The sequence below is a fragment of the Drosophila grimshawi genome, unplaced genomic scaffold (genome assembly GCF_018153295.1).
Source record: "Drosophila grimshawi isolate 15287-2541.00 unplaced genomic scaffold, ASM1815329v1 contig_311, whole genome shotgun sequence".
NCBI lineage: Eukaryota > Metazoa > Arthropoda > Insecta > Diptera > Drosophilidae > Drosophila > Drosophila grimshawi.
Genome location: NW_025063098.1, coordinates 5,482,367 through 5,497,236, shown reverse-complemented (window position 1 = coordinate 5,497,236; position 14,870 = coordinate 5,482,367). Strand labels below are relative to the sequence as shown.

At 36.9% G+C, this 14,870-nt stretch overlaps 1 protein-coding gene across 1 annotated transcript in view; it reads right to left on the bottom strand.

The window, feature by feature from the left end:
* Positions 1–4,172: 4,172 nt before the first annotated feature.
* Positions 4,173–14,870, bottom strand: part of LOC6564319 — a 34,468-nt gene continuing 23,770 nt past the window's right edge. Inside the window, exons 8-11 of the mRNA XM_001990259.3 lie at positions 12,986–13,175; positions 7,742–7,893; positions 6,821–6,936; positions 4,173–6,695 (exon numbers count right to left, since the gene is read on the bottom strand). Coding sequence (XP_001990295.1) covers positions 4,615–6,695; positions 6,821–6,936; positions 7,742–7,893; positions 12,986–13,175 — 2,539 coding nt within the window. The 3' untranslated portion in view covers positions 4,173–4,614. The remainder of the gene's footprint in view (positions 6,696–6,820; positions 6,937–7,741; positions 7,894–12,985; positions 13,176–14,870) is intronic.

Sequence of the window (14,870 nt, the reverse complement as noted above, 5' to 3'; positions counted from 1 at the left end):
GTCACGTTTTATAAAGTTTCCTTCACAGTTTTGCTCTTCCATTTACTCTTGAAGAATATTTTCGTTTCCTTAGTTCAGATATGCTTTGTTTTTATTATTCCGCAGCAGGAAAAAAAAAATAAATGCATGCATGAACAGAGTAAAATGCGAAAACAAAATAAAAGTCATAAAAAAAATGTATAAAAATAAAATATGCTTGTCCTAAGACTCTTGTGGGTTTTCTACTATTTCGAATTTTAGTCAACACAACGCTGCGCTAAATTTAAGAGTCTAATGAGCTTTGTAAAATTTGGAAATTTTGTCGCCTTATTTTAATCTATTATTTATCTATCTACTTAAGTCGATTCGATTTCATTTTATTTGAGGTTAATGTCAAAATAAGTGTATTTACCATTGATAAAATATTGTTCAAAAAATTTCATACCCAATATTTAATTACTGTCCCAATTGCAATGGTATTTTTGGAAATATTTGGGTTTCATACGCGTAATAAAACCCGTAATTTTGCAGCTCATTGAATTTCAGCGGCAACGCCAAACATAAGCAAATAAACAATTATGCAGATGAATGAAAACTAAAATGAGCTTAATATGCACTGCAAACTGGCCATCAACAATAACATTAAGTGAGAAGTAATTATATATATTTAATTATTTATTTTATTATTTTGACACAACTGTATTTGCCTATGGAAATAATTACGATAAAACAACACCATAAAAACCGCAAAACAACGTTTAATTAAAAAAGCGTGAGTGGCGCAATAGTCAATGCACAGTGTAAAAAATTACGATTCTAAAAGTAAAATGTATTTTATTAGAACATACAAATAAAATGTATTCAAAATTGCTTTTCATTAAATAGTTCATATTAAAATTGAAATTATAAATATCATTTAAAATGTATATCAAAATTCAGATAATTTATAAAACTGGTCTAATGAAATTATATTTTCGATTGTTCAGCCTATTGATTATTGGATGGGAGACATCAATAATAAAAAAGATTGTTTACTGTAAATCTGTCTCAATTATAGGATTGTAAAATTTATGAGAAAAAATGTTCCGTAAACCAAATCAAAAATATGCAAATCTTTGTTAAATATACAATGATTTTATTTTAACATAAATAACAATACAATTTTTGACAAATGCATAATAAATTAAGTGATTGTCGTTTAAATAATTTACAAATGGTTGTTTAAAGTTATGTTCTTTGTTGGTTTGTGCCAGGAGCTTATTTAATTATTAAAATTTCATTTCACACAGTAAGCAAAACAAAGCCATTATAATATAATGTTAAATACACGAGAAAATATAACTGGCAAATTTGCTTTTGTTTACTTTTTTTATATGATGCATATTGGCTTTTGACTCAGTTGTTTTGGTTTTCGCTCTGGTAGAGGATTGGCATATTGTGGAATGTTTAACCAGTTTATTGTTGCAATTGAATTTGGATTTTTGACCCAATTTGTACTTTACTATATGAATGCATCTACATAAATAACTTAATCATGATCATCTTATAATACTAATTACAAAGTAAATTAATTAGTCATGTTGTATTTATGCCGCTTAATTTGTGTACGATAATTCCACCGACTATATCAACGCATATGCATTTGTTACAAGCAATTATAATTATTAACTTTTCTGTCGCAATCAATTATTGCAAAATTTAATTCACATAATTTCCATTTAAATTTTATTGTTCCGCGCTGACAATTTAAATGATGATATACATTTAAATTTTCTCATGCCCCGACCGTCAATGTATAGTCTGCAACACACAAATAAATTGGCAAAAATTCGGAACTTCTATAAATCAAAAAAGTTGTTTGAGTGCAACTCAAATTTACTTATACCCGAATTTCATCTCCAGGATGTTGCTGCTATGGCAACTTCACTTTTTTCTGTATTTCTTTATTGGTATTTATTTATAAATTTTTAAATAAATCTTTCTCCATCGATTGAACATTTTTTCACGAATAAGAAGCTTACCAAGCATACAATTTTCGCTTTTTCATGGGCAGGAAACTTTCAGTTGGTTTTTGGTTAAGCCATTTTAGGTTTTTTGATATTGGATCGGAAAAGTTGTAAAATTGTCAAACGAAACAATCTTAACTTGTTAAAAAATCATAGTAATCAACAAAAATCTTTTCAAAAATTTGCTCAAATTTTAATATCAATTTAATGAAATCAAATAATCAAGTAATTTACATACAAATTATTAAGAAAGTTTTGGATTATGTAAGAACCACAAACTGTGTACACATTCATAAAAATAGTCCAAATTAAGTTCGAAAGTATTTACATCTTCAAAGCAATTGAAAATATTCCTGTTGCCTCACGAGGCTCAACTCTTGTTTTTCTTCCTTTTTTAACTGATAATAATCTGTAAAAAAATAGCACGGCATCAAAAAATAGTCTTGCCCGATTCAATAAACCAAATGCAGTAAAAAACTGTTCAATCTACGCTGCTGAAGACTCAACAATGTATAAAGGCATATACTCAAAGTACTCAAACAATAACCCACATGCCGAAGTAACTGAGAAGGAAACAAAACAGAGACGACCAAAAATGTGGGTTCAAATGGAGTGATAGAGAATGCTTCAAGCATTTTGAAATTGTGGCATATTAACACAGAACAGACCTGCCTGAAAATGAACACAGTTGGAAATTTAGCTATGCACACATGCTTGAGAGGCAACAACATATATTATATAATACTTCAATGGTTTTGACTGCTATGACAACCGGATAAATTAACTCATGGTAATTTTTGTTTTATACTTAAAATAATTAATATGCGTCTTTTTGAAACTTCGCGAAGTTTTTGTTTACATCAATTAGTTTCGTCGTCGGAGCTCTGTGCTGTTATTTAACATAATTAGCGCAAAACAAATATTAATGCAAAGCGATAAAATGAAATTAACTCGCCGCTTGCACCTTGCTACAAAACAATTCAATTGGGCGCACAATTTAATTACAACTTCTCTGCGTTATGTTTATGGCAAGGATTTCAATTTTCCAAAATGAAACTTTCTCTTTTACATTTTGTCGTTGTAACGCTGTCTTGTTACAGGCGGAATAAAAACATGCTAGCAACAATTGGATGACAGCAATTTGCATAAAATACCAAATCTACGGCCTAAACAAGAAATACAAAAATGAAAAGCAAATGTCGACGCAATAACTCAATTTTCTGGAAAACCAAAAAGTAATACGCCACAAAAGAGGGGCATAAAAGTCAGTGACGAAACTTTACCCAAACCAGGAAACAAAAAAACAGGATTAAGTTTAGGGAACGGCTAGCGAACTATTTTGCGGTGACAAGTTTGATGCAACTCCCAGCGGCGACATCAACTTTAGAATCAGAATCCCAAAAATTTGAAATATCTTCAGCTGCACAAATGTTTCCATTGCTTCAGATTTAGCTAGGGCTTCAAATTAAGTTGGCAGCAGCATAAAATTGTGCTTTGTGTATTGGCAACTATATATATATATTAGTAAGTAGCTTATATATGCAAAGTTGCTGACACAATAGTTGGCCAAATTGATGCCAATAAAATGTCGTATTGTTGTGCCACTTCGAAGGTAACAAGTTTCGAAGGAGGCAAAGCAAAAGTTTTTGGCTTGAGCAGTTTGAATTGAAATAAACAAACGGAACTTATGCGAATATATATTTACTTATATTTTTATTTGGTAATATTTAGTTTAATTATAATCTAGCTAATAGGTATCGTAATCAGTAGCTTCCACCTTATCTTTCCATAATACTTGGTTGTGATTTCGTTAGACACAAAATCCCTTGCTGTTCAGTTGTACTTGATTTCTTTGCTGTTTTCCATGCTATCTTGGGTTTCCCTTTAAGATTTTTTAATTTTTCTTATCTTTCCCAATTATATAGTCTTATTATGGTTTTCTGCAGTCTGACCCTTGGAACAGCTATTTTATACAGTTTTTCCTTATTAATTAATTTTTTAAAACCAATATTTTGACATGTGCATATTCCATTTGCAATTCAAAATTATTTTAATACATATTTTTATATCTTACGAAACAATCTGTAACAATTTCGTGTTTGCAGAATTAAATTGGACAACCCGAGGTAGGTAATATTTTGAATTTATATTTTGCAGTAAATTTATCAAATTGTTATAAATTGGAATTTTTTTGCAATTTTCTGTGAAAATTCTTGACTCTTTAAAAATTCTCCTCATTTTAGCCGCTTTTTATTCAATCAACTAATTATCTGTTTTGAAAGAGCTTTCCTGTAATTTTTCTTATTCACTTTAAATTCCATTAGTTGTTTCGTTTTCGTGCGTTTTAATTTAAATCAAATCCTCTCAAAACTTTTTCTAACCAAAGCGACCACAAGCTGTAGCTACTCTTGCAAGTTTTTAGCCGCCAAGTCAAAGATAAACTTTCCTCTAAAATGTATTATTAAATTTGTGCAAAACACTCGAAAGTACATGTGAGCTCAAACCACAAGCCGTCAAAGGATTTAGTTGGCGCCTGTCAGGATCTGCAGCTGTCGTCGCATTGCGTTCGTTGCACAGCATGTTGTCTGCCATTTTGTTAGTGTCGAATTAAGGCAGCGCCTGCCATCTTCTATATTTGAGTCGCAATAGTTTTGCTGGGCTGCTGGTATTGCTGTAGTTCCGTTCGCACTGTGCCCGTCGACGAGGAGGACGATGAAGCCGAAGAAGATCGCCACGAGGAATCATTTGAGATGCTAGACTTGGTGCGTGAAGTTGAATCTGCGCTGGCATTGGATGATTGCCCGTCTGTGCTGTCAAGCAAGGCGAGTGACTCTCGAGGTGACTGCAGCTCCTTGCTGGATGCCTGGCGCTGCAGTTGCGGTATGCGGCTTGGCATTGCCGCAGCAGCTGCTGTTGTTGCTTTTGCTGTTGCTTCAGTCGACACTTGTTGTGTCTCGACTGCTGTCTGCAGAAGTCGCGGTATGAGTGATGTTCTGGAAGCAGACTTTGTGGGCTGCGCATATACGTCACCATTCGGCGCCGACCAGCTGGGCAGGGAACTGACACTGGCACTCGCCTCAATCGCGTAGACGCATTCGGTGCGTTGACCCTGCGGCGGTGTTGCCTCATGCGCCGGCGGCACCGACTCGAAGGACTGAAAGGAGCCGCTCAGCTTGGAAATTGCTGCCGTGTCTGTCTGCCGTTTAATACGCTTCAGCGATGCCGCTGGCGATTTGGGCACTATGGGCCCCACTATCAACGTATTTTGTGTGATTTGCGGTTCATGCAGCTCATCCTCTCCGTTGTCGTGGGCAAGCATTAGTGGCGATGTGGTTATATTACTGCTATCTCGTCGCCGCCGGCCCAGTGTGCTGCTAATAGTCCTCGGTGGTGGCAGCGGTGCCTGAAAATTCTGGGGAGGCAACGAGTTGCGTTTGTAGCTCTGACGCACATCCTGTTCAGTGGGCAGAACCTTTGGGTAGTTGCGCTGCTGCAACAAAGCCAGTTGCTGTGCGACGGTCAGTGGTTGCAGCTGAAGTTCACACTCATCGCGACTGGTCACATTGATGTCCACATCATCGGCATGGACAAAACTGGTCACCTGCTCATCAGCAGCCAAAATCATGTCCACCGGATCTGAGTGAGTGTGGGAATGCTGAGGCTGCAGCGTTGCCTCACTGGGTTCTGTTAGCGCCGAATGCTGTCGTTGCAGCAGCAACTCATAGTGTAGCCCCTCTTGCATTTCGTGCATATGCTGTGGGGTTAAAAGTGCCGCATCTGCCACCTCAATGTCCTCGCAGATGATGATGCGATTGTCTGGCTGTGCAGCAGGCAGCGGCGCTGGCGTCGTATTAAAACTGCCTGATTTGAGCAGCTTTTGTGTTGGACTCTGTTGCTGCGATGACATCCACTCGCAGACCTTTGTGTGCGTATCTACCGTTGAGCTGCTCAATTGGCGTTGCATGGCAAAGCCATTGATGGGCGAACGCTGCCCTGTTTTGATGGCTTCGTAAGTATTGGATTTTCGCACGATATCCAGCACATAACTCTCATCGCCATCACGTGACTTACTGCAGCGCTTCAGTTCATCATCGTTGGCGCCATCGTAGCTGAGCATTTGGCCGCCCAGTTTGCGTTGCAGCGAAGTATTTTGTTTGCGGCGCTGCCGAAACAAGAAAGTCGCATAGATCACCACATTCAGCACTATGAAAATGGCGATGAGTGCAATGAGGAACTGCAACGTTGTCTCCGATTTGGCAATGGGCTCCGTTGGGGCAACCGTGGCGCCATATTCCCCGTAGTCGCTGACATGCTGGGAGGTTTGCGTGGGATCCTCCCCGGATATGGCCACACCCTCAACGGCCGGCTGCTGCTGTTGCTGCTGTCTGTGCACATGACCGAATGTGGGAGGTGCGTTGTACATGTTCTCCGCAGCGGTCTCTGCCTGTTCGCTGCCCTTTGATGGTAACGGCTTTTGAAGCAACAATTTCAGCGTACGCACCGGATCCTCGGCGCCTTTGTCGCGCGCACCGTATTTGCTCATGTGACCCGTAATCACACCGTTTCCGGGGAACTGCTGTTGCTGTTGCTGTTGTTGTTGCTGCCCCTTCTGCTGTATTGCCGCAATTTGATTCAGCTCATCCGGCAACTCTTTGTTCCAGAAATTCATGTAGATCTGGCGGTACTTGTAGCCCACTGTCGGTGGTATGCCTGCAACATGAATGAAATTATGCAGTTACCACCAGAGGCAATGCACCAGAGAGCATTCGTTAGTTCGTTTCGGTATTATGGTTGCTGGTGCTCTGCATGGATATGAGTGGACAGAAGATACTCACCAATATTGAGATAGGCCTGTGCACGCTTATTAAACTCCGGCCAGTCCAAATCGTATCGATCCCACTCCAAAAGATGCGAATTCAGAAATGTGCCCTTCCAGGGCGCTTTTGGATTGCTAAAAAAAAGTAAAGTACGAAAAATAAATATAATTAATCTAAATAAAAGCGAAATGCAAGCCAAATTCTACACTTAATAAAAATACATATAAGAACTTTATTCTTATAAGAAACATAACTAAAAGAAAAAAATGTTGGAAATTTTATTAGTTATAAAATACCAAATACTAATTCACTGTTAATCATTCTCACTCATAATCAGTATCAATTATCTCGCTAAATATTCATGACACTAAGCCTTAAATCTATCATCATTTAATTCATACATTTTCCTCGCGACATTTTTTTAATCCAACCGGCGTAGGACTAATGACCACTTGGGCTTAGTGTAAAAAGTATACGGAGTGCATATACATATAAAAAAATGTATGCTAAAGATCTCAGATTTCAGATTTGATTGCCATTTCACCGGAGGGCGCGTCGCAATGCCGCATTCCAACTAATAATATTTGCATTGCTGCTGATGTGGATGTTGTTCAGCTTATGGCCCGTTTTTGCAGTTGTTTTTGTAGCGAAATAATAATAAAAGCGGCAGTAAAAATTCTATTCATTTTACTGTCCGAGCGTTGCAGATTACAAAACGTGCCACTATCCAGTGCCATGGAAATCGCATCCACATCCGCATTCCCTGCTGCAGGCCCATTTGCATGCAGAGCTGCGACTCGTCGTGTTGATGGGTCGGATACCAGAACCTGCAATCGTTCCCACTCCGACTCCAGCTGCCACTCCTGTGGCGTTTCCAATCGCAAACTTTCACCAAATGCACTCTTCAATTTCGCTTTTGGCACAGACAACACTACTCACCCGGTCTTTACGAAGTTCGTCCAATATGCCATTACCGCCTCGGAAAGCAACTTTTCCTGCACGGAATAGTTGTGGCTGGGATACGGGCCGACTGGCGCCAGCGGCGCCCCAAAAACGAACGGAAGCTCCTCCCCCATAATGCTATGCGGTAGCTGCAAGTGAATGACATCAGAATAGACATAGATATTGTAAGTAGCTGAACTAAATAAATACCTTTCTACATGTAAACACTTGAGTAATAATATCTTTAACTACATAACAATATGATAATTATTTCCGAAAAAGCAATCGTTATTGAACTAAATTATTGGGTAATTTCTACTAGCAGCCATTATTCTTTCATATATTTTCTGTTTCTCTTACAAAATCAATATGCCCTTTGAAATGATTTAACATTCACTAAAAATTGAGTGAAAAATTCAGATCAGCATGAAATATTTTCAGCAGCTTTTGACCAGTCAGCATCAATCTTCTTAGTGGTGCCTGCATAAATATTTGGCCTGTCTGTCAGACAGACGCACAGACAGACATACAAACAGACGCAGAGGGAACGGGAGCAAAAACTGCAGTAAGTGGGTAGGAAATAAAGGCAACTTTTTACTGTTACCATGAAAAATGTAACAAAGTCACAAAGCATTTTGCTTTAGCGCTCATAAAAATAGCTGTCGCCTTCTGTGGTTGTTATTGTTGTTTTTGGTATTATTGTTGTCCTTTCTTCAGGTCATTTTGGCTCATTTTCATGCTTGTCACCAGCATTTGGGTCGCTTATAAATGTTGAATGCCATTTTTGATTTTGCTTATTCTATTATTTTGATAAAATTCGCATAATCTTACAAAAAAAAAAAAAATCAGTATAAATGTAGCTATATTGGCTTAGACGAGTTGTAATACCATTTTTAGGTTCAATAAACTTTTTATTTGAGTATGGATCATAAATACTTGTTTATGGCTACAATTGTTGTCATGTACTAGCATATGTTTATTTCTATGCAATCGATGTGGAATCGAACAAATTTTCCACAAGCAATTGGATATAATATTATCATCTTACATGTATGTAATGTATGAAATTCTGTTTGAGCTTTTATTGATAACACCAGTTCTGTTTAAGACTTGAACAACAGTCTTAAAAATACGACAGTTTTGTCCATGGCACATTATCCATTAGTTGAGAGGCACTTATATATGGTGGACGGATAACATATATATATATATGTATATATTTAATTGCAAATAATTGTGTGATATAAGCTCATTGTAAGAAAATTAATTTTTTAAAAATTTACTTAATTGTTTTCGACTGCCATTTAAAATTCTAAAGCGAATAGGCTGTATTTTAATTTTAGAGTAAATGCGTTAATTGTGTAATTTATGCTTTTGTTTATCCAGCCCCTCGAGCTGAGGGTCTATGTCCCTCACACTATCTGCCTTACAATCCGCTTTACCTTAAGGCTAACGGAAGCAACAATTTGCCCAAGCGCCACTTGTCCTAATAAACCTCATGCAGTCAAAAGACGAAAATTGGCAAAAATGTTTGCCAAATTTGCTAAATGTAAACGACAACAGGCGTGTCCCGACCCAGAAACTCAGAGACCCACGACCCCCCGGGGCAATTTCGGTGGTAGCTGTAATTTGTATCTCATCTTTATGGACTTTTATAAGCTTAAAATGGCACGCCCAATTGATTGCTTTAGGGCGGCTCTTTAATTTGATATTTTCTATTTCGTAATGGGAAATTTCTGTCAGATTCTTAAGTTTTGGCCAAGTTATTAGTTCATATTTTGTTCGTTAGTGGCTGTCTCATAAAGTATGCAACACATTTCGCGTTACGTAAAAAAAGTTTTTTTTTATTATTTGCTTAAGTCTTGAGTCACATTTCTTTTATGAATGCGGTCAACAAAAGTTTCTCCAACGCGATGCATATACAAATTTTAGTTTCGTTTTTATTTTATTTATTTTCATAAATTTTGTTTCCTTCCTCTGGCAATTTATTTGGCATTCTTATCCAAAAGGCAGCTCGAAAGCACTTGGCTTAAACTTATTCAAGACACGATAAAAAAAAGGACTAGACAGGGCATAGTCGAAATGCCCGGAATGACAGTGAGAGTGTGTGTACAAAATGCTGAATTTAATATGCAAAACAATATTAAACACATTTTTTTTTTCCTAATATACCATCAACTCTTTCCATTATTTAGAAGCTGCCTGTATATTAGTCAAAATTCTTGTCATGTATATATAAATATATATATATATTGGCATAACGTAAATAATGCCGACTAAAAGTAAAATTGAAGTGCAGGAATTTCTGTAATTTTTGCTTAGCACTTTTCAGTTTACGATACCAGCATTTAATGCAATTTATTTATACTGGCAATTTCTTGTTTAAACAAACTTTGGATGCATTTAAAACTTATTTTATTCACATCATTTTTGCTATTTTAGCAATTGGCTTGGGCCGCCATAGTGTGTACTTCAGACCCGACTAAGTGTCTCCCCCAGCTGCCATTGGGTAAGTGAGCGCCTTGAAAGCCAGTTTCTCTCAGCTGCAAACATGGAAGACATGTGCCAAAAAGTTTTACAATATGCCCGCAGCTTTAGCCAGAGATACTCGTAGTCTATAGTGTGTTGGCAAGAATGGGAGAAGACATTCACTCAGTCAGTTTGTCAGTTAAAGTTGGGGCGTGGGCGTGGCCGGTTGTCAGGCAGTGCGTATCCAGTGAGATGCTCATAGCATAAAAACAACTAAAAATCTTAAACGTAAGGCGTAAGTGGTCTATTGAGAGTTACTCTATGGGCAGCAAAAAATATTAAATATTCGTATTCAGATTTAATTAAGAAATCGGATTATAAACTGAATATTTTATACATTTATTAAAAACTCTTATTTCCATTATATTGAATAAGTGTAAGATATTCTCAAGACACTCTCAAATATAGATTAAGTTCATTTTTTATTAATGGCATAAAATAATTCATTTAAATAAAATTATATCTGTTAAGGATTTAATGGGAAAGTTTCTAACTTTTAAATAAGAATGTTTTAATAAGAGGTACAATTTTAAACATTTTTCAAGACAACGGGGTATATGAAGCTTGATGATAAGTACAGAATCGCAGTTTATGCAGAATTGTGCATAAGGAATTGTGTTTTTGGCTTGGCACACAGCACAAAACAAATGCCGCAAAAATGGCCAAATAAATAAAAATAAAACGTCTAAGCTAAAAAGAGAAAAATGTTGCGGCACAATTGTATACATATACGTATATGTGTATATATCTGAGTGTGTGTTGGCTGGTTAGTTTGTTTATTTGTCTGGCAACGCCCTCGAAGCACATGGTGCCTGGGCTGTCGTCTTTCGCAGCGATAATTTGTAGGCAAGCCAGGGCCTCCTTATCCCCAGGATTCTGTTTATGTTTGTCCTAGCAGCGTTTTGGCTTTGCTTTTGGCATGAATTATTTAAGTGAATTTCATTTTATTTTTCATAATTTATTTGCAACTAATGCGCTTTGGCGCTTTGCGCTGATCGTCCTCGCATTTTTCCTCATATCAAACACATAAATATAAATGTCGCTTAAGCTATGGCACATGCACTCATCTATTATTTAGCTACTTTACCGAGAAGTTCAAATAACACAAAAATAAACTTTATAATAAGAGTTGTACACGTATTAAAATCTCTAGTTTGTCTGCTCATTATTATCCAGTCATTGCGTATATATCCTTATATTTTAATTGCCAGCTATTAAGAAGTTGTTGCACTTTCCTTACTGCCCGCATAGCCACAAATTGTGCCGCACTGAAAAAGCCCGTTTGCTGCATTATGACCCACTTGAAATAAGTCCATTTTCATTATGTTGGGGTTTAGTTGACTTGGTCATAGTTTATGACCCTACCAAGACTGAAAGCTACAGCTGTAAAAATACGCTTAACACCGCTGCCAAAGCTAAAGTTCTCAAAAATACAATGCGAAACGACAATTTTTTTTTTCATTTTCTCAGTTTGTTGTTCTTTGTATTTCGATTTTTTATTCATGTTCTGCCCATTCATTATTTCAGTCTCAGTGCCTTTTATTAATGGATTTTTGCTGTTGTTTTTGTTTTGACTACTAACAGTTTGTCAAGCTCTGGTGTCTGAAGATTTTTGTTGTACAAAAAAAAGTCTTTAAGCACATCAAAAATTAAATATGAATTTTTAAAAAGACAAATAATGTCGTAATCTTTTAATATCTAATTGACTAAAAAATTTTAATAAAATTGTAAACAATCTCAATATTTATAGCTTTTTAAATTGAACCTTTTATTATACTTGTTTCATACTTAAATTATGACCACTTGTTTTTTTTTAGATTGGATTCTTTTCAATTCATATTCAATTCGAAATGCCTATTCAATTTCCATTAGCTTCAAATAAAGTGGTTTCATCCAGCAATCAAGTCATCAAATTTGTGTTATCCTACCCTATCAAATATCTGTGCTCACATCCTAATTACAAATCGATAGACACATTTAATCATAACATCAAATAGAGGGTAGCAATATCCAGACCAACCGAAGCTATCACAAAATGGCAATCAGCAACAAATCCATAAGCATGACAAAGCTATAAAAACTGGCGGCAACAGCAGTACCAGCAACAAAAAATAAAATAAATAAAGGACACACAGACGCTTACAGAGGACTCTAAGCAGAGACACAAATAACCAGACAAGTCAGTCAAGAAACCAGGCAACCAATCCAGACACCAAACACTGACCCGCCTGCGGTCCGAAAACAAAAGCGTATTCCCAGTGAAGTGGTTGGCCGTCTACTTAGCGACTTTGCCGCAAGTTAAAGTTTTGTTTGTTGTTGTTTCTGTGCATTTTGTTTGTTGTTGATTTTACTGGACTCAACGGCAGTTCATTGTCTTTATTACGATCGTTAAGGGTCGCGTCCTGTACTGCTGCAAAGTTGTGAATTGTTTTGCCGAAAAGCTAAAATGGCAGCCAATGATGTAATGACCCAGCAAAGAGGAGCCACTCACACAGGAGATCCGACCACTCGCGGAGGGGTGCAAAACTTTTTTGGCGCACGGACAGTTCATGAAAATACATAAAATGTCCAACTCATGCTGTTTGAATTTTTAGAAAATTGACCCCAGTATTTAAATTAAACTTCACGGGTATTACAAATCTACACAATAGACTAAAATAGTACCATTGACCATAACAGTTATACACACAGTACAGAAAAGGTTCTACTCACATTTGCATAGGGGCCCATCGCGCTGTTATGTCCGAAAACATACATATAATTGCGTCTATTCACATCCGCATGGAACATTCCCGTCTGCAACAGGGGTCCAACGACGCTTGCATCGGAGAGAATGTCCAGGACAACATCGCAATGCTCCAAATTAGTGGCCTTAATCGGATTGTTGTACATGTCCTGGTATCTGTGTGTTTGTGTTTGTGCGTGTGTGGAATGAAAACATAAAAGAAGTAAAACAAGTGCAACCCGACGTATTTGTAATGCGCATTGTTAACAAATTTTCCTAAAACTGCCGCTGTTTTTCGAACCACTTCAGCGTTTAATTATGCGGTTTGTATTCCACGTAAAATTAATATTCAAAATTTGTTGGGACCTGCACAAAAAGGTGGGGCTTACGTAGAATGCTTTCAAAATACAAGTACTTTATGGCAAAATATGTATATATAAACGTTATGCTGCAATAATTTGTTAGAAAAGCATTTGAAGAAAGCCGAAAAATACTAGAAACCCAAAATTAATATAGTTCCTACAACCTGGCAATAACTGGTCACCGTTATAACGATGGTGAGAATAATTCTCTAAAATTATTTTGCGTCTGCCGGTAATATGCTTTCTGCTCTTCTAAAATCTGCGCACCTTTCTATATTTCAAGAAGTAGCTATTTTTGTCAGTTGCTAAAGAAAAGTCTTAAGTGAATTTCATATTTTGTCACAATTTCATTTGCTTGATTATGGCTTTTGCCAGACTCTCATGAGATTTTGCAGCGCAGCGTGAAATTATTATAGCCCCAGCGGGACACAAGCATCAAACACAAAACAAAGTACACCAAAAAAGAAAGAAAAAAAACTTCAACTTGACTTCAGGGTGTACACTCAATAGGTTCTTTTGCACATGTCAAGAACCACACTTGGATTTTTGCTAGCAACTGCTTCAGGTATGCTGGTACATGTCTACACAGCTCTGGCTGTCAGGCATGTTTTCCAACGTCTGCTTCTGCTGCTGCTTCAACTTAGCGTGGCCTAATGTACCTTTGCTTTTTGCCTTTTTGGCCTATGTGTGTAGCATGTTATGCATTTTATTGTCGGCTACTTAAGTTATGCGCTTTGACCTCGATACAGACAACATCCAAGCGCCGCCAGCAAAGACAACCATTGCGTTCGCCTCCAGTTGTCGGTGGTTTGGGGTGGAAATAGCACCATGAATGTATTGCCTAAGGTAAGAGTTGTTGTTGCGGTTTTTCTCTCACATTTGTACCAGTTTGCTGGTGATTCTTCGTTGCGAGCTGCAAGTCCTATGCCAGGACAAGCCATATAGTGCTTGCTGTCTCCGGAGGTTCATACTTGAAGACTGCTTGTTTTTATTGTATTTCTTGCTGTTGTTGTTGTTGTTGCGAATGTCATATGGTATAGTACGCGATATATTTATTTGCGGTTTCTATTATGTAATCTCACACACTTGAGCAAACGCTTAGAGCATGTTTTCTGGTTGTTGTTGTCATTGCTAGCAGCTGGCAGGATGCTTGCGTCTGTTCATGTGAGTGTAATAAATAAAGTGAAGATGTCAAGTCAATGTTTACTTAAGACGCGCTCAACCAGCATTTGCAACAAATTTCGTTTTTAAATTATTAAATAGAAAGCAGCGAGGACAAATGGAAAAGAGCTATCCTGATAACGTAGCGTGTGTGGAGAATTATATTTGGTTTCGTATTTCAGTCAGAGCTCGAATTTTCATTCAAATCATCTTTAAATTTGTGAGTGAAGTATGTTGAGTTAAAATCATTCTTTAATATTCGTTTTTGGCTTATTTTTAAAAAAAGACTTTTAATGTAGATTGGAAATTTGAGATTGAAGCTTTAGGAAATGAAAATTTATTGATTATT